This window comes from Pogonomyrmex barbatus, unplaced genomic scaffold (assembly GCF_055798465.1).
Source record: "Pogonomyrmex barbatus isolate J1 unplaced genomic scaffold, ASM5579846v1 scaffold2, whole genome shotgun sequence".
Taxonomy (NCBI): domain Eukaryota; kingdom Metazoa; phylum Arthropoda; class Insecta; order Hymenoptera; family Formicidae; genus Pogonomyrmex; species Pogonomyrmex barbatus.
In genome coordinates this window covers 15,963,384-15,984,186 of record NW_028297116.1, presented here as the reverse complement: position 1 = coordinate 15,984,186, position 20,803 = coordinate 15,963,384, and the positions used below count along the sequence as shown (strand labels likewise).

The following is a 20,803-nucleotide window of genomic DNA, read 5'->3' as shown; positions in this document are numbered from 1 at the left end:
CATTGTGCTTACTTCACAAAAATTTATCTAAATTGGAAAAATGTAATGTCACATTCTATTTATATGAAGTCTATATAACTATGTAATTATAGTTGAGTCGCTATTTCACTATTAATTAATAATTCATATTATTGTCTTAATATTTTTATCTCTATATTTTTATTGTATTCAATACTACTTTCGTACATATTACTTTGAAAAACTGGTTGTAGATTTAAGTTTTATAGTTGTCATAAATATAATTGCCAGAACTATTTTGTTTTCTTTCAGTGTATTTATTATGATATATAGAAGATATGCATTATATACGTTATTCTAAATGTATGTATGATAGAATATACTCCACTCTCTGGAAAGAAATTGTCCTTTTTACTCGTTTGTCATCTTCGTGAGATTATTATAATTACTCACTGCGTAAATGAATAGTTTCAGAAATCTGCGTGTCGACCGAAAGTGTCGGAGTCCATAATTTTCACGTGACAACGAGATTTCAAAGTGAAATTCCGCGCGAAAAAAAATAAATTATCCCGCGCAATTGTGTGGCACTCCATGAAAGTAAGTTTAAGCTTACTAAGCTTGCGACTAGTAAATTGGAGAGCAGCAACGCGGTTTACATTCATTTCCATAATCTCTAAGATCAAAGCCGTGTCAAATGCAAAAGAATGTAAAAACTGATAATTAAAATTAAAGAGAGACGCTTTATGAGACACATAATTTTTTTTATATTTTATTTAAAGAAATAAAAGATAGAAAAATGGAATTAAATTTCAAATGTTCACGATTCAGAAACAAAGCGATCAAGTAAAAAATTAAAAAGTTAAAGAACACTTAATTTAAAATGATAAGCAAATTGGTTATATGAAAAAAGAATATATAAAAACTCGATCAACGTGTTAGGCATAAAAGAGTGAGAAAAGAAGCTGGTTAGAAAGTGATGAGTTCCGTCGAATGTTTTTTATCCGAAAGAAACGGATGTAAAAGACTCTCATTGCACTTCGTCGTAATTTCACTGGCTAGATAGAAAAGGAACGCTTTGGGCGCCTTGGGCCCATCCGGAGAGAGTGAGAACAGGCCAAAGAGAGTGGTCTCGGATGCTGATGTTTCTGTTCCTCATCAGTAGCTAACCGCGTGTCGCGGTGCTCTATTCATTGGTCCATCGATGTATGAACGTGACCATAAACCGTGATATATGAGTTTCCACGTAAATATCTCAAACAAATCACACCTCGAGAGAATAAACGTTACAACTACCTCGCACTAATGAGAAGACGTTCGTGAAGTGAATTTATCCGGAAAACACATGTGTTTCCGCAAAGTGATCAGATCAAGTGCACGCGTGCAAATTGTATAATATAATACTGATAGTATTATATGAAAAAGGTAGGAACACACGATTAAATTGGAAATATCCAAATATTAAAAAATACAGTTTTCTAAAATTTTATTTTAAATGAATTATCTCGCATAGATAAAATTTTTCATCTTTATTTGCATATTGCAATTTTACGTTCAATTATAAAATCTCATAATGTATGTATTTCTGATAATAAATAACACAATCTAGGCTGTGAGAAAAGATGAACGAGAATTGATTGAATCGAGGGAGGAAAGAAAGAAACGAGCCCTTTCGCCAGTCTCCTGCGAATGCCGCGATCGCGATCGGCAGACAAGATCTCAGATTAGTCGTCGACCTTGATCTTGATAGAAATCCAGGTGAGGCTGTCGATGCTCGGATGGCTGCACGTGCTTTCGATTCTTTAGAACGTGACGATCGATGCCGCCGCTACGACAGAAAAACTGTGCTCACCGGTGCGGTAATATATAGACTTGTTCGCTCGTAAAAATGCACTTGATTCTTCAGCACTGATTAACGTTCTCCACGAACACGTGTACCTTTGTCCTTTTTACGGGTTCAGAGGGCTCATTGGTTGAGAATTTGTAGAATCGCGCGCTCGGCTAACTTAAATAATCCTTCGAACGCAAGATTTAAAGAACATTTTAATAGCGGAGGGATGGGATCGTGCGGTAGACTAGATTTATATTAGATAAATGTAATAAATCAGATAGATTTTAAATTAGGTAAGCGTGATGCCTCTTATTTATTTCTTTACCAAGCGGGAGAAGCGCGAGGAAAGTCGAACATCAAAAAAAATAGCGAGTTCGTGTACGGGCTTTAAACTCGTAACTCACGGCACGATGGTTGAAAGTGATATTTCACTCTTTCCTTCATCTTCAATTCGCCGCGTACTACCTAAACGAAATAGTTCGAATTTATTCTAGAGCAAGGCTTTTATTTCGCAAAGCAGAACTGTTTCCACAAGTATAACTTGGTTCCGCGATACTTCCATGGGAAAGTAGATTTTTTTCAGCGAGTCAGTTCAGTAATGATTCTGATATCTCGAGTTAATTATTAAAATAATTTAGAAAATGAAAAGGAATTAATTTGTAAATAGATACATCCATTATCCATTACTTATTTCTAGATTTCTATCGATCTTTCGTATCAGATGATAACATTTTATCAAAGAGGATTCTTCAGAGAGACATCTCTTCAGAATGTTGCTTTTAAACGCGAAGTGCTCTGTGGGCCCGTACGTTTCATATCCCCGCGCTCACCATGATGAGTCGTTGTCGTTGTCAAAGTCGAAAGTTACCGGCTAACTTTCACTAATAACCAAAAGCGGGGGAAAGAGGGGGAGGGAAGGAGTATATCGCCGTGCGAACACGGTTCCGCATGTAGACCGGCCGAACGTTACGAAGCACTAAAAGGCGTGCCACTTGTCTCGGTGGCCTGGTTTCGTGTCCCACTTTTGTCTTAGACTGTACGTGAACGTCTTTGGACACGCTACGTGAACTCGCTCACGGTATGCCGCTGAGGAACCAGCAGAGGATGTGGACAAAGGCCCTAGGATCTCCGAGATCGGAGAAACTGGAGTTAATCACGACTCGTGATCAATCGCGATTGACGCGACGTTAATAACGTTAAAACATCTTGAGATTCATCTTATATTAATAATTATATTTAATAATTATATTAGTAACTATTAGTAATTTAATCAGCTTGCAATTTATTTATATATAAAATAGCCTAATAACAATTTTAAAATCTGTTAAAAACGAAAGCTGTATGTTATTAATTAAGTAAGTTTCTATGTTATTAATCATCAACGAAAGTTTATATGTTTATATTATTAATCATCAAGAGAAGAAACAAAATTCTTAAATGTGATAATTACGAAGTTAGAACGATCTTGTGTTAAAAGATGACAGAATTATAAAAGCCGGCCGACGACATTCGATGTTAATCCTTTTGTGTGAAACAATTGTCTGATCTTTAGCTCAAGATAATATTGTATGGATAAAGATAAAAGTATGGATAAGATGGTTGGACTTGCCCTATATACACATGGAAATGTACTATAAACTTAAATTCTGCGTAAATAAATTTTTGATAAAATTAGTAAGAAAATGGATGTGACAGAGCAACGTACTTCACTCGAAAAATCATGCACGCGAAAATATTTGGAAACAACTTTGTAAATAAACTCGCCACCGAAATACGATCATGTTTTACAAGGCGAGTCTTTCACTGTTCTGTCAATTAACACTTTTCAGCGAAGTTCGTTTTATCAAGCTCCCTTTGAGCTCCCCGCAACCTCGTTCGATTAAACGGAACATTCGCGGGTGTAAAACAAATTTTACTTCGGTCAGTTGCAACGATAGAATCGTGTTGCGTAAAAGAACTTGCAAAATAAAAGCCTTGCGCCTCATTTCATTCAAGAATCTTTTTAATTTACAGATACATTCTGTCGGCGAGATCGACACGGAAGACACGAGTTTCGAGGTGAAATCATACGGAACGCGACAAAATGATACGGAGCCGGATCAGAGACGTTCGATGACGACTTGAACATGTTTGGCAAACGACAGTGAATCGCATGCGATTATCGCTGACGGCCAAAGAGAGAAATGACTGTTCTCAAAACCGGAGTGCTTATCTCGCTACTTCTGATCGCCAATATCTGCTGTCTCGCTAATAACAGAAAAAACAATCGGTTTCTGAGGAATTTTGGTAAATAGATAGTTATATATTTTGTTATATATTGCTAGAAATAATGTCTTACCGGAAAAGGTATATTGAAGGTATATGTATTCTTTTAGGTCAACCAGAAAAGGAAGAAAATGTCGAAAATGCGATCGATTCGCATGGACAGATGAGATTCTTCGATGAACTCGGATGTAAGTAGAGCATTCCTTTCATTATTATTACGCTTATATTACAATATACTAGATAATGATGTTGCTCTAAATATACTGGGTTGCGTATTATATTACTGAATATGATATAAATAGCCATTAAAGTAGATTTGGAAGGATGCTTTAAAACAGAAAAAATGATCAGAATAATAAATCTCTCTTAACTTTGTTAAAAAACACGATTTCACATGATTCTTACTTTCGTATTATATTTAATTAATAACACAGTTAGCATTAATAGTATTAAATTATAGTGACTTAACGTTGAAGCTGTTAAATAATAATAATAATGAACCAATTTCAAACAATTTCAATATTACAACAGTATAAATTTAAGAATGTTTGAGCGTTATTACGTAAATATATATCACTATTATAAAGTCAAAGTGATAAATGAAGTAATAAAGTGATGTAAATATTAATATGTATTACTTTCTTTTAAATTTAACATAATACCAGCTATAACAAATGAATTAAATAATTTATTCCTATGAATACATTTACGTGCATTTTCTCATGATCTTGTTGAAATGATAGATATCAAGAAGATCTTAGAATGACAAACCGGTTGACGTTCACCGGATACTTATATTTACAAAACCAAAGTAAGATAATCTATCCGTTTTTTATCTATTCTAGACAACCCGACATTTTCATTACTAGTATATGTAATAATTATAATCAAATTAATTTATAATAAAAGTGACAAATACAGCGCATCATTACTTTAATGTATAAACTTAATAAAACGTGAATAAATTATGTAATTAAATATTTATTATTATCTGCAAGAATATATATTTGAATATTTGAAGAAAGGATTAGAAAAAAAAATGTATGTTAAATGATATTTTATTTAAGGGAATAATTATCTGACATTTCTCGTAGCACACGAGACGGTATTACGACTTTAGAAATATTTTCTCGTAAATGTGAACAAAGCACGAGAGACTCACAGTTGAGTTAACAAGGGAGACAAAATCGGAATCGTACTTGAAAGGCCACTTACCGACGCTTACTTTCTACAAGAATATTTATAATGAAGCGCATGGAAGCTCCGTTTTCACTGCGACCTCAGAGCGCGTCTTTCTTCTCTGTAGTTACAAGAGTTTTTTACCGATAATATCTTTCCTTTTTTTATTGAAGATGATACTCGGTACCTCCTCGCTGAATTATTGAATTACACAAACAAAGCTTCTCAATCAAAGAATTTTGATTGAATTTAATTCAATCACGAAAGATCTTATACCACTATCTGACAATGGCTATCTTTTTATTTAATTTTTAATAAAAATAAAAGTACACACACACATAAAAAGTATTACTTCAAATATTAAAAACTATTTACTTTTTTATTAATGGATTTATTAAACAAGGATAAGTATTTCACCCCAATATGAATATTTCATATTGATCTAGGTTTTATCCTCCAAAGTAAAAATACTGGCAGTGAAACTATGCGATGAAATTGGGTCGCGAAATCTTAGTCTATCGGATCTATTCGATGTAAATGGCCGTTTTAGCGAACAGCTTATTGAAAGCAACTGATTTCTCAAAATCATATGCGTTCTCTTATCTTTTATTTATGATAAAACCTGGCTTGTGCTATTTATGAAATTACCACACAATTTCTAATTTATAATTGAACTCTTACTAAGGTTGAAATAGCAAATATTATTTAATAATTCTTTCAATGATATCATCTTTGTGATGGGGTTGTCAAAGAAAAGAAATAAATACAATAACACTAATAAAAAAATCTAATAAACGTTTATAATTCTTTAAGATATAATTCTTTAAGATGATCACGTGTCTTGTTAGACAACAACAAAAAATATATTTCGACAGAATAACAATAGAGTGACGAAACAAGATAGCTTAGACGATTCAACAAAGCATTCATCAGAAAGATAACAATGTACCCCCGTTTTTCCGCCTTCACGAGGCGACTGGCCCGAATCTTGACGAAGTTTTCCAGCTATTCAGAGTACGACAATTTCACGGCGACATGATAATTCAGCGAAGAAAGAAATGGAAAAGAAGACGCAACACCGCGATGTGATGGTTCTAGTGATGGTGAAGGTGGGGAACCAATGTGAGACCAAGGGACGACACCGTCGCTGCGGGAAAGCTGATGCCGGTGAAAGCAGTGGACGCCTTCTTAGATCCCGATCGAGACTCGTGGGACATCGGCTTAAGCCAGTCCACGTGCAGAAGGCGTGTATTGTTACCGCTGTTCTCTGTCACTTCAGTGAAGTGTCGTAGGGCGCCTTTAACACTTCGCCTCTCGATCAGAGCACATAAGCGTCGCCGACGCTTCAAGAAGAAGCTGTGTCGACTTCATCTTGTAGAGTAGTTTGTTCGTTTACGATAAATTAAAGCTAGGCAAGAGGAATCAGTGATATCAAAATGGCGGTGTCTACACGGAATTCCAAAACCATTGGAAATACTGTGCATTTCGCCGAAGTCTTCAATAAAGTGAGAGATTCGTGAGAGAAATGCGACCATGAATTACATTTGTCACATTTAAGAGGCTTTGTGATCCGGAACTAAAATCAATAATCAAATCTTATCAAACGCAATTTAAAATCTGAGATTTTTATCAGGAGATATCGATTTCATCTAATCATCAAATAAAAGTGGAAAATTATTCGTTACTATTCGAAATAGAAAAAAAAGGAAAAAATTTCAAAAAATTGTGTGCCAAATAATTCCTTAAACATTTTTGCAAGTGAAATTTCAACTAGTCGAATCTTATAAGAGAAACTTGACTTACAACTTGTAACTAAGTCAAGTTTCTCTTCGAATAATTTCTCTTCGAATAATTTCGGTCTTCAGTCGCCGGAGAAGGAAATGGACCGACCCTAAGTTATTCTCACCAGTGCATCCCTTTTAACTTTCGAGAGTGCAGTGACATAGTAACAATGCGCGAAATATCCTCGAAGTGACAAGCGGAAGTCAAAGTCGATCATGAAGATCGTACTCGGAGTGCTTCTGATTACCGTGGCGAGCGCTTTCGATCACCATGACACTTATTCGTGGAAACACAGGGAGGATTGCAAGATCGCGGCTGCGAGCCGCTCGACCATACCAATCAAAGTTAAGGAAACTCGTCTCCAGCGATCCAATGTGCATCGATTGAGACCATCAAATTCATTTGTGAATAATGGTTTTCAAAACTCACCGAGAAGATTTGCTGTGGCCGACGATTCGGATGAACAACACGATCTTTGGAAGTCCGAAGCCACGACGACGAGGCAGGATTTAACGCGTGAGAATCGAGCCATCGAGAGCACTCTGAAAAACGTGGTAGGCAGACCATCCTTGGAAAAAGTCGAGCAGTATCAATATTTTTCGAATTTTCCATACACCAATGAGGGATCCACTGACGCCATATTGGAGAACACGGATTATCCGAAAAGCTCGGTGTTCTCCAAAGATATCCAAGAGGATTTTTTAAGTCATAATACGGAGGGGACGGATTGGAATGGACAGGAAGTGTTCGAGAAGGATTTGCAAAGCGAAGAAGAAGAAGAAGAAATAAATATCCAGGAATTACTGAATGAAATGAGACAAAAGGTAACAAGTGGACATCGGCAAGCCAGAAGGAGGAAATTGACAAGCCAGCAACAAGGTGCTTTGTTGGTGGAGACGCTCAGAAAGAAACGAAATTACACTAGTGATCATCGAGGACACAGTTCCAATCTTCAGAGTGGCCTTATGGAAATGTTGGGCAGAAGTATGTTTGTAGGATAAAAATAGGACGAAAATTGAAATTCTTAAATTGAAAGGGTTTTACTCAAATAAAAATCGAAGAGTGAACTTCATAAATTGTGCTGCGAATTAATTATCAATAAATATAAAAGTATAAAATGAAAATACGTAAATGAAAATAAATTACATGAAATAAATTACTTAAAAAAAATAAGAAAAGTGGTTCATCATTTTATATTTGATATTACTGAGAATTTAAATTAAAATAAAAAAGAAGGAAATTAAAATAAAAATCGATAGTGATTGAGTAAATTTTTCATAATATGACATATCAATGATGAAACAAATTATTAATGTGATTGTACATGTTAAAATCAATGCAGGATTCGCGATGGCCGATTAATCTTCTCAGGAAGCACTAAATGCTACGTGAGAGAATGCACTTGATGAATGCAATTACATTTCTGTAACGATGAATGAACAAACATGTTGATATAATAGACTTTGAATGTTTATCTATGTTAAGATAAATTGGTTAAACTTTTTCAGAAAAAGTCTCTATTTATTAATCGTTTATTGACATTAATATCCATCGTCAAACGTATAAAGATATCAATATATTTATATGTGAAATCTGTTTCAGTGATACCACAAACGTGCAAGTATAGAGGTGCGAAATTCGAGTGCGGCCTCAGCATCAGCTGCGTTTTGGGCGGCGGTCGACCTGTCGATCTCTGTTCCGGAGGTTTAATATGGAGCTGCTGCGTGGATGACGATGACATACCTGAAAAACCGCGACCTACCGTGGGTTTGCTGCAAAATGCCAGTAAGTTTTCTCGCATTAGAGCAAAGACGTATTCCGAATGCATATGTCGAAAAGCGTATGTGTATCAAAACAACTTTCATTATGAGAATACATAACTTCAACCGAATACATAAATACATAAATTTCAACCGAATAAATTTTGTGAAATTCTCAATTCACCATTTAAAGATGGAAGAAACAATGAAAACATCGTCTGTTTTTCTCACGGAAGAGTTTTTAATTCAACAGCGTGTCTCAATTAACTCGTGAGGTCCTTTTTATCTGTCGTCATGCCGCTGTAAATTTACAACATTCTGAAAGAGGATCCGTGTCCTCGAATGTCACTAAACCGAGTTTCTGAACCGAAACTTTCAGGTTGTGTCGTGTTTTTAGCACGACTCGCTCGAGATCAGTTTTCGTAAACGCTTTTAAATTTAACTTTTTAATTATCATGTATAACATGATGATTATGATAAAATAACACATTTAATGTGCACGCCAAAGAGAAAAATTCGGCAGATGAAGAATAAGAAAATACAAATGATATTTTAATTAATGTAAGAGAAATAAATGTGATGTTAGTTTGCTCGACTGAAAGTAGTAGAAGTTGAGACAATTAGATCGGGAGAAGGATCGCTTTGAGAAGAACGCTTAGTTTATCGAGAACTGAAAGGAGACACTGGCTAGGAAATAACCTGATTTCTATCCGACGACATCCGAAATTACACAACCAACGACGTGTCCAGCTAGAGTCCCGGGCGCACCGCGACGCTACGACAGTAGCGGCCGGCACTTTCAAATACAGTTATTCACACCTAGTTTGCGCGACGGCATCGCGTTGCACGCCCGTAGAACTTTACGCGAGCGTGCTTTCCCAAGCCGCAAGTCGCTCACCGTAACCGCGTGACCATCAATACAATGGCACGATTAGAAACAGACGAGGAAATAATGCCACCGCGGAGACAAGACAATTACAAACTGTCGCACACATTTTTTTTCTTACTGTATTACTTTTCTAACGTCATAAAAAATTGTACAATGATGTATAAATTTTTTTTATTTTTCTCTTATCTCTCTCTCTCTCTCTCTCTCTTATAATACACTTATAATTTTAGGAAAAGGTACCTTTCGGTGTTGGAACGAATTATCATAAAAAAGCGACGAGAACATAAAAGTGTCTTATTATAACGTTTTATATTTAATAATTTTTGTATTATAATTTCTCGGATTCAGGCTTAAGCCGACAGAGTGTTTAATCTTTGCTAAAGTATCAGCGGTAATATGTGTAACTATTCCAATTCGCCATGTTATCGGACTTATATTCGGCCACAGGGCCACGACACGAGTGATTCCGTATAGCTAATAGCGATACACCGTTACGTTGCCCAGCGTTTTCCATAAATCTCGGGCACCAACAGCCGTACGTGGACGACGTGCACATTTACAGCAGCGCGGTAAGGCCCAGCAGGCCCTCACTTGGCCACGAGACCCACCGGCCCACGTATACGACGACGAGTGGCGTCGGTAATCCGACCAGTCTTTATGATCCGTCTTACGCGATCTGGAACCACGATCGGCCGAACGATCTCGCGGTCGGCCACGATCGACCGACGTACGCCACTCGTCCGTATCACACAGTTCCGGAGTATCCGCAGGACGAGTACGTCAGCGGCTATCCGCCCGCCACTTCCGGTGTGCCGATCGAGGACTCGTCCGACGCCATGGACTACTCCAGATACCGTGGTAATCGCATGAGAATCGCACACAGATTATTGCACCGAGTGTGTGTCGCACGATGTGTGTCGAGCGCACGAAACGAGACTCGACACCCTGGGATGGTCCCCGGGTGAGTTCAGATTCCGAAAACTGCGAGACACGGCGAGAATCCCGCCGTGCGTCTGCGGCAAGGGAAATTGAACTCACCTCAAAAAATTATATATCTCTATAATTAAAATCTTGTTCCTCTTCGACGTATTCAATCGAGCTCTCCTGCTTCTCACGTCTCTATCGCGCTTACTTGCAGTCGACCCTTCAAATTCTCTTAGGCACACCTACTAGATTACTAGTTTGGACGTGCTCCATGTGGATTGTTGTGATCGATGGGAAAAGTATAACTGTCATAATTTTAATCATTTCGAATTATAAGGGATAAATGTGTGTATATTGCGTAATCGATGCCGACGAAGTATCAACGGATAGTCAGTTAAATTTTATATTAAATTTTATACTAGATTTGAGTTTATGCCGAGAAGAAAAGTACTCGTTTTAAAGGACACACAGAATTACAGCTTCGACGAAAATCAATACGAATTCTACGAGACGAACTGTGACGAGTTTTATAAAGTAGATGACTCCCGTCAAAATGATAGAAAATATTATGTTTATTAATAAATATATCAGAGCTAGTAAAATTGATTTGTAACGAGCCCCAATGACGGAGACGATATCTAAACGTGCACACAATTGCTCGCATGGAAACAGCACAAAAATGAAATGCTTTCGTCGTCATATCGCACATTTTCCTGCACAAAGTACTGCCGGAAAACGACCGACAAACTGGATAGAGAAAAAAAATGAGAGATTGCTGAAAAATATAAAAAATGGCTGGAAGAGGTAAAAGCGAAGAGTAAAACTGAAAAAGCAAAAAAAAAAGAAGGATAACAGGAGACTGCATATCTGTACGATGAAGCAATATGGAACAAAGAAGAAAATATAATTATATTCTTAATAGTCCTTCGGTCTTTTTGAATACTGAAATTAAAGTAGAAATATGAGATTGAACTGAATATTCCGAAATGTCAAAATTAATTTTAATTTTTATCGATTTCAATTTATCGAGAGAAATATAAAAATATAAAATATAAAAATTGTAAATATTTGCCTTTATATTATTGGATTTGCACGTTTCACTCAAAACGCAAAGTTAACAGATCTAAAATGAGTAAATGTACGTGTGCATATAATTATATAATGGATATCTCATATTTCTATCTTCTTCTCTGTATTTTAAACAGAATTACATGCTGAGAAAATTTTATAAGGAAATTCTGAATGATGTATCTCCGTAATCCGCGGTAAATAAACAGATTTCCTAAAGTCACAAGTGAACTTTCTACACTGTGCTACCTCTATTTTCTGCTTTCTGTCTCTCGCCAATGTGTGAAACAATGTTAAGCAAATCACACTTCGGTATCAGTTTAATTGCTCTAATTGTAGAAAGTACCAGTTAATAAATTTTCAACGTGAGCTTATCCTTTGCATCGCAATCTTATTTTCTCCTCTATGATACACGCACAAATATCTCAGATATCTCCGATCATGCGTTTATTTCCGAGTATCACTTTTGCATTTATCACTATCGCGTATCATCACCGATTCGCGGAATTTCTTTTTCGAGCACTCGAATCTCGCGACAGTTAACACAAGATCCTCCTTCCAGGCTGTGGCGAGCTCTACACGAGGAGCAACAGAATCGTAGGCGGACATTCGTCAAGTTTCGGCAGCCATCCGTGGCAGGTGAGGTGTTTCTCGCGCGATTTCTTCCTCTCCGTCCCTCCGGTCACCATAAATATATCTCTCGCCCGGCTCTCTCGCAAAGCGACACACTCTTGCTTTCCTCTGCATTATTCATTGTGGACGATCCATCAATTTGCTCGGTTCGCCTTTAGCGCGGAGAGCGAGAGAAAAATAATCTATTAAATCTTCTCTAAAAGCCGCGAGCCATGACGCGGGTTCGGATACTACATATTTCATGTAACACACCTGTAAGTAGATCTTTAAATGTTCCCTTTGTTGCAGGCTGCCATTATCAAGTCGGGATTCTTACAGACTAAAAAGCTGTCTTGCGGCGGTGCCTTGCTGAACAACAGATGGGTGGTCACTGCGGCACACTGCGTCGCGTCGTTAGTATTGGCTACTTTTTTTTTTTTTTTCGTTAGTTTAATATTACGAAAATATTGATCTATGCGAATTTCGTACATACCAGGACGCCGAATAACAATTTGAAAGTTCGACTCGGAGAATGGGACGTTCGAGACCAATCAGAACAGCTTATCCATGAAGAATTCAATATTGAGAGAAAAGAGGTTTTTCCTGTTCAAATATTAATACTTTACCTTTTATTAATTTAACGTCCAAGAGTTTCGCAATGCGACGTACAAAATGCTAAAAAAATTGCAAAACACACATACATATATTGTTTACACACATACATATGTTGTTATATTATATTTTATCCAATAAAACATGATAATGTTATACGCGAAGAGAACAGTTTTACTAACAAATCTAGAAATTTGGTCAAATCAATAGATCTAAAAACAATTTATCAAAATTATTATGTAAGAAGCTTGAGCATGATAATAATACGAAAATTTTTGATCTTCTAACAGTTAATTTAAATATATCGTATACAATAATATTTAAAGGTCCAACAAAATTATTTTCAAATCTGTATCTGGTCAAATTTTTAGATTTACCAGCAAGATTGTTCTCTCCGTGTAATAATTATGCTAAAAATTGTAACAACAACAGATACACCCGCAATACTCTCCTACGGACTTCCGCAATGACGTAGCTTTGGTGAAGCTGTCCCGGATGGTAGCTTTCAAGCAGCACATCGTCCCGGTTTGCCTGCCGGCAAGGAATTTGAAGCTCTCCGGCCGAACCGCAACCGTCGCTGGTTGGGGACGAACTAGGCATGGTCAAACTTCGGCGCCATCCGTTCTTCAAGAAGTCGACGTCGAAGTGAGTACACTGTCGGCTAGCGCATTTAGCTTGCAGTGATAAAAACATCTCGTCCAAATGAAGCATGTCTGATAAAGATAATCGCGCAAATATACACATTTTTTGTAAAACAATACAAAAATACAATTCTATGTGTAAAGTTTTTTACAATATTTTATTTTTACCTCTTGTAATCAATTATAATATTATTATTATTATATTAGAAATTGTTATTGTTATTCATTTGCCATATGTAAATTCATATATCATTTTATTTTATTGAATATATTAATATTATTTAATTAAACGCAATAAATTATTTTCTAATCATTACATATGAGTGTATATGTTATAAAAATTTCTATTTAGGTAATACCGAACGATAAATGTCAAAAGTGGTTCAGAGCAGCAGGAAGAAGAGAAACTATTCACGACGTATTTCTGTGCGCAGGTTATAGGCAAGGTGGACGAGATTCTTGTCAGGTAATAAAACAAAATGCAGGATATTCCGAGAGATATTCGCTTAATTCGATAATTATTTAAACAAATTTTCAATTATGAGTTTACAAGCTGGTTTGTAATAGGGAGATTCGGGCGGACCGCTAACAATGTCAGTGGAAGGCAGACATGTCCTGATCGGTTTGGTTTCCTGGGGCATCGGTTGCGGTCGTGAACACTTACCCGGTGTATATACCAATATCCAGAAATTCGTGCCCTGGATCGATAAGGTTATGAGTTAAAGCGGAAAAGAGAAATCTCAGTTTCTTTCACAGGACGCGTTGATTTTATCTGAGAAGAAAGAAAAGAAGAAAGAAGAGAAGAAGAGGAAAGAGAATTTGCAGTTAGATGTGCAGTTACCAAAGTTTTATTTCATTCTTTAAGGATTTTTATAATCGAACTCGATTATTCTTGAGGAAAGACACTTTTTTGAAAATTGCCAAAAAACATGATGTTTTTCAAAGTGTGAAGATTATTAAGTTTCGACACTGACAATAAAAGGTTAGTCAAAGACTACAAGCGATGTATTAATCCAAGGATTAATTGGCCATGCTATAAATTCTTCACATGCTAATTAATAGCGATAAAAATTTATTTAAGCTGCTTGTAAGTTCTGTTGTTGTTACTCGTATTATATTATAAATAATTTATTGTCGTTTAAATTAAAATGAAAATATATGATTTATTTCCAAATTTAACGTTTTTAAATTAATAGAAATATTATTGATGTAAAATTTAATATATAAAATTTTTTTTACAATATTAATCCATGTTATACATATACAAAAGTTATAAGAATTCATGGAATAATAAATATTTTAAAAATACTTACAAAATTATTCTGATTCCCAAAATATTATATAAAATTTACCAAATTTATCAAATTTACCAAATTTGTTTTAAAATTTTATTTATATAAAAAATTATATTTAGCCAAACTTTTATATAAAATATACGAAATAGTTTAAAAACAAAAAGAAAAATATGTAAAAAATCCTGATTATAATAATGTTATTAATTATAAATAATAGCTAATTCAAATTATATTCTAGTATTATCAATTTTTTAAAGAATTTAAATAATTAAACTTTTCCTTTATTATATTATTGTAATAAATATAATTTGTTATATTTATTTTCGGACGTCATCATCATCAGTATCAGTTTATATGATCAATTTTTCGATTAATTTTAATATTTTTATTTCAAGAAGATATTTGTAGAAGAGATCCGTTTTTGCAACAAATGCTATTGTTTTCTTCAACTTTTCGTGCTCCTTTGTTACAACGTCGATAAATTACCTCCTGTTATCGACCATCTATAGTAAAGGATACATCCTATCCATTCATCTATAAGTACCTTTCGCAGGATAATTAAAAACCTTGAATATTCATCTTCGATAATATAAAGGAATGTAAAGAACTTTTCTTGCTATGATACAATAAAAAAGTACAATTATAAAGATACCTTGATAATTTCATGATTCAAAATTAATTTTTAATTTCTAAATAATTTTTTCAAAAATTATTAGAATGTGCCTGTTATATATGTATTATTAGAATAAATTTTATAAAATATTTAATTATATTTCAGGAATTGAATGTATTAAAGCATAGACATTCATGCAGTTAATTGAAAAATTAAAAAAACACAAAGAAAAAAAATTGATATGTTCACAAGGATTTATAAATAAAAAAAAGAAAAAGACATATTTTAATTCTTCCACTTTAGGGCCCAAAATGTATATCCGCTCCTGTCCTTGACAGAAGTAGAAAGAGAACGGGATTGGTCATAGAGAAGTGCACCTATCCTGATGCAGGAATAGAGGGAGCGGAAGGAGGGAGAAAGCGAGAGCAATGGTGGAGGGTAAGTTGCTAATTAGAGCCAGATTAAACGCTTGTCTGGGGAGCCATTTTCCTTGCCGTTCCTCGCCGTAGCCGAAGGAGGATGAGCGACACAGCGAGACAGCGAGAGAGGGGGCCAGGAAAAATGGGGGGACTTGCGGGGGCGGCTGAGGCTGCGAGAAACGAGGAAGGGATGGAGACGAAGGGACAACGGAATGCCGACGCCGGCGGGAGAGGCGGGCTTAATGAAAAGTGTTTGCCCCGTAAAAGTTAAGATTAATTGGCGCTCGGGGGGTGGTTACCGCGATAATCAGCCCGGGCCAGTGGTTTTCAAACCCTCTCTGGTTATCCTGCGATCGTATTCTCCTTCAGGCTACGATCGAATACGAAACCACACGCGAAGTTCCTCTCGACTTGTTCATCGTATTATCGAATTGCGAGAATATGTTTACACTTTTTAATACTGTTTCGTGTCTTTCTTTCTCTCAAGAGAATGAAAAATATAGCGAAACTTTGCTAGTGTGAACACCTTTCTCTTGAATTCAAACGCAATCTCGAGAGATGAACTCTGAAGGAATCTAACTAGTAGTAAAATTATTTCAAAACCAGGGTCTCTCCTTCAATCATGAAGTTCATATTTTTAGATTTGTAATATTGCAATAACAAAAATTCTAAGAGAAAGAATAAGATTTTTCAATGATAAAGAATGATATTTTTCTAAATTGCTCTTTAACTGCAAATTTTGATAATTATAACATTAAAACATTTAATTAAAAAAAATTATAATATTTTTAATATAAATTTAAAATTTATCCATACAAACTCATTTAAAGCTCAATTTAATTACTCTAATTACGCTTTTCTTCTTATTAATAATATCATTAAAAATATTGAATTGATAAATAAATATAATTAAAATTTTAAAAACCTTTTCAAATTCTTCGAATTCATGTCAACGATCAACCAAAAATGATGATAAAGCAACAGTCTATTATCGGTGATAATCACACGACATAATTAGAGAAATTTAATTATGCGCTTTTCCGAGCAGCGCTTTCGTTCACGGTTGAGCACAGCTGGAATGGGAGGTTAATTTGGCGACACCTAGTTTCATTAACAACGCCATTAAAAGTAATGGCCGGTGAGAGGGCGAAGTCGGTCGCGAGGCCTCCTAGGGGGCTGGGAGATTCTAATTACGGAATAGGACTTCCCTAGTGGAGTACGTAAGGCGTGGGGAACGGAAGAGGAGGTCAAACGCCGGATGCGGGGAGGGTGGACCATCGAGTCGAAAGACGCCATGATATTCGTTAAACGGTATAATTGCACCCTCCGGAATGGAACTCGCGTAATTGTTCCGAGCACGACGACGTCGTGAAAAACTTATCGTCCGAACTGATTATTGAAATCGCGCGATTAATTTCCGCATTTGAAATGATAGCTAGAAACGAGCGATGGAAGATATCTTCTATGAAATCTTGTTATGTAAATTTTGAGATAAAGTTGTACAATAAATATTACTAAAAAAATAGATTAAAAATTAGATAAATTTTTATATTAATGTGCGCATATCTTGTACATACGACACTATAATTAATATAATAAGATGAAAAAGGAGCAAACAAAATATTAAAAATAAAAATATTTCTAATATTTCTATATTTCTAATATTTCTATAGTATAAAAAAAATTAATTTTTGTTAATTATTGAATGATACAGAAATTGCATGTGTATGTGTACGAATTTTATATCCAAGTTGATAAATAGGGATAATAAAATATATCAAGATGCGATAATGCCGCGTACTTTAATGGAAAACTTATAAATCGATTATATGGTTTCATTTGCTATTATCGCACGTTAATCTAAAGTGGTGTGATGTAGGTAATGACCATGATGGCAAATTATTGATCGTAGTAATAAAATAGCCATTTTATTAATTTATTTATATCAATAAAATCTTTACAATCCAATTGATAGATATGTTTACAGTAATTCATATCGTCTACATCTTATCAGCCATACAATAATATTTTATTTAATCGTATTAATTAGAAGTAATAAAAAAGGATATATATATATATATATATGTGTGTGTGTGTGTGTGTGCATATATAAATAAGGATATATATATATATATATATATATATGTGTGTGTGTGTGTGTGTGTGTGTGCATATATAAATAAGGATATATATATATATATATATATATATATATATATATATATATGCATATATAAATATAATTTAATTATTTATACGATTTATATATAATATTTAGACAGATACATCAGCGATCTGGCACTTTACCGAGATTATCATGCACACGTTTATCAATAACAGATGTATCGATAATTACCATCGTATCATTAAACAATATCGAATTGAAGTTTGATAAGGAATCACAAAAATTTCAAAAATTTTCCGTAATAAATATAACAAACATTTCTAATGAAATATAAATCCAACAGACGATTAATAAAATGTAAATTTATAAACTTTTCTTATTTTTCTCATTTAATTTTCTTTTAATTTGCTAGGAAATTTGATAGAAGCATAATTGTTACAAATATAAGACAATGACATCACAATTTTAAAATTATATAAATAATCTTTTCATATTATGACTGCTTTCGTTATATTATGTTGAATAACGAAATATTTTACTTTTGTTAAAGACCTATACAGACAAGAATCTTTTATCTCACTGATCTCATAAAGTTATATAAAGTTATATAGAGTATTCTAAATGTCACTTTAACGACATGTAAGCGAGCAAAGAATTGAAATTAACCTGATAAACGAGCATGGAGAACGGTCGATAAGACTCAATTAGCGATATTTACATAAATATAGACGGCTTTGCGATAAGCGAATGCGCGACATCAATTAGGACTTATCAGCGGCCAACGATAGCTAATCGAAACAGCAATCTTATCCTTCGGATAAGAAGCGCAATGTGCGAATTAAGCATTATCAAATTGTTAATTATTTATTGCCAAAGAGAGACGCAATACTGCACAGTATTTCTCTTCTCTTTCACACTCGTACTTGCGCCTGCTAATTTGTTCTGTGAATTCTTGATTATTGAAAAAGTCACAAAATTCAATAGTCCGCCAATCAGCATTACCAAATGAGAGAAATTATCTGGACTTTGTACAATCGCGTTTCATGTATGAAGTATTTAATTTGCCGGCTTTATAGAAATATCGTTGCTGCGAGTAATGCGAGCATTTACTTTTTTGTAAGAAGAATGTTAATTTTTTAATTATATTTTACGTGAAAAATATATTTTTTTGATTTAACATTTAAAGAAGATCTCTTCACTTTAGACATATCATAATTTTTAATTGCTAAGTTCAACGCTATGATTATACAATCACTAATAACACGTGATTTGTTTGCATTACTTAATATTATTTCTCGATTACAGGAAATGTTTTCTCAAGATATGACCTCCCGTAAATCTGTTTTTAAAGATCACTGTTGAGAAAAAGACTTTTCACAGATTTATTCTTGGACGATGATACGACGGAGGATTCTCGCTTATCGTGACAGAGCATAATCGATGGTTAAAAATTGTTTGATGTTTGCTCGGCAGCCAAGGATGACAGAAAGTTACCTGTGTATATGTGCGAGAGGACCACAATATGATATACATATATGTTTGCTACCTGCATGAACCCTGATATGTCAACAGTGGCGTAGAATGCATAAATATTCAAGAATTCATATAAGAAGTCATTAATTGTAAGGACATATACATCATGAGATTAGAGAGCGAAATGCATCTTATATATTATTATCGCAGATTTTTGCTCGAAATCAAAATAAATTTTAACAAAGGAATATTTAAAAAGAATATTCAAAGAATATTCAAAAGTGTTGTTGTCCAGCAGATATAACTTTTGTAAAATCAATAATGTAGATAATAATAAATAAATAAATAAATATAAAATAGATAAATAAAGAAGAAAAATTTAAATATTCAAAGCAACTTAATAAAGAGTAATTTTTTTTCCTTTTGTTGGATTTTCTTTTATTAGACATCGTCGAAATCTATATTATTTAATATTTTTCCGTTACTTTTTTTATTCCGATAAAAGTGAAATATCAACTTATTAAAAAAAATAATTAAGAGGTGAATAAAAATAATCTTACATTTCATTGTCTAAAATAATATGAAATAAAGAATTCAGTAATTTTTACCAACCTTTTTTAAGAATTTGAGTAAATGTTAATTTTTTCGAAATTTTCTCTCAGTTTTCTTGAGTTCTTAAAAAAGTAGAGATAGAGTCACTGGTGCATTAACTCTTCAAAATATGTCCCTAAGGGAGCAGCACGTGTGTCCACGACACTGATGGGCGCAATAATATTACGGGAGTACGTAGAAACGTATCGGGAGGAGAGTGAAAACGAGTATCCTGTGAGTGTGCTGGACGTGCTTCGGCCTTTAAGTAAACATTCTTTCGTCTCTTATTTGGCTACATACGGGCAAACGAGGAGAACGAACCATTTACCTTCCAAGCACTGTTCGTGGTGAAACCACGAAGCGGACGATGTTGGGTGATCCATCATTTTTCGATTGTTAAACGCCTCGGCAAGGCGTATTTTCGACGCGCATCGAATTATTATCAATTTTTACATCATTGAAAAGTTTTTATGATGTTCTAAGTAATAATCGTTTAATAATCATTTATGCGCGTATATGTATTTATGTGCGTTATACATCCAGTAATAAAAATAAAATATTATCAACACAGAAAGAATTTTTTTCTGAAATATCTGAAAAATTCTGAATTCTGAAAAATTTGACCAAATATAGATCTGAAAATAATTTTTGACCATTAAAAGAATTATGTAAGGCGTTCCAATTGATTGCTAGAATATTAAAAATTTGTACAGTATTATTATCATGCTTAAGCATTTTACGTAATTATTTTGCTAGGCCAAAAAAATTA

At 34.4% G+C, this 20,803-nt stretch overlaps 1 protein-coding gene and 1 long non-coding RNA gene across 5 annotated transcripts; one reads left to right on the top strand and one right to left on the bottom strand.

The window, feature by feature from the left end:
- The first annotated feature begins 1,120 nt into the window (after nucleotides 1–1,120).
- Nucleotides 1,121–14,692, top strand: LOC105426816 (serine proteinase stubble). Of its 4 annotated transcripts, XM_089076498.1 has the most exons (11): nucleotides 1,121–1,380; nucleotides 1,565–1,713; nucleotides 3,800–4,072; nucleotides 4,162–4,239; nucleotides 8,615–8,797; nucleotides 12,216–12,292; nucleotides 12,575–12,678; nucleotides 12,762–12,861; nucleotides 13,310–13,522; nucleotides 13,871–13,984; nucleotides 14,086–14,692. In XM_089076498.1, the coding sequence occupies exons 3-11, from the start codon at nucleotides 3,970–3,972 to the stop codon at nucleotides 14,239–14,241; spliced, it is 1,128 nt and encodes a 375-aa protein (XP_088932624.1). In that variant the 5' UTR covers nucleotides 1,121–1,380; nucleotides 1,565–1,713; nucleotides 3,800–3,969; the 3' UTR covers nucleotides 14,242–14,692. The 4 variants fall into 4 exon arrangements, with proteins under 4 accessions (XP_088932624.1, XP_088932625.1, XP_025073971.2 ...); XM_089076499.1 differs by lacking the exon at nucleotides 1,565–1,713; XM_025218186.2 differs by lacking the exons at nucleotides 1,121–1,380; nucleotides 1,565–1,713; nucleotides 3,800–4,072; nucleotides 4,162–4,239 and adding exons at nucleotides 6,252–7,996; nucleotides 10,166–10,519.
- On the bottom strand, nucleotides 11,472–13,392 carry LOC112552590 (uncharacterized). The gene is made up of 3 exons (XR_016139147.1): nucleotides 13,255–13,392; nucleotides 12,539–12,940; nucleotides 11,472–12,438 (listed from the first exon to the last, which is right to left on the bottom strand). It is a non-coding gene; the product is annotated as an uncharacterized LOC112552590 (long non-coding RNA).
- Nucleotides 14,693–20,803: the final 6,111 nt, after the last annotated feature.

What these genes read in the sequence shown, in the direction of transcription:
- LOC105426816 (XM_025218186.2), top strand. Translation starts at nt 7,228, where the DNA reads ATGAAGATCGTACTCGGAGTGCTTCTGATTACCGTGGCGAGCGCTTTC. An exon ending in TTCAAGAAGTCGACGTCGAA is followed by an intron (nt 13,523 to 13,870) that starts GTGAGTACACTG and finishes ATTTCTATTTAG; the next exon opens with GTAATACCGAACGATAAATG. An exon ending in GTGGACGAGATTCTTGTCAG is followed by an intron (nt 13,985 to 14,085) that starts GTAATAAAACAA and finishes GGTTTGTAATAG; the next exon opens with GGAGATTCGGGCGGACCGCT.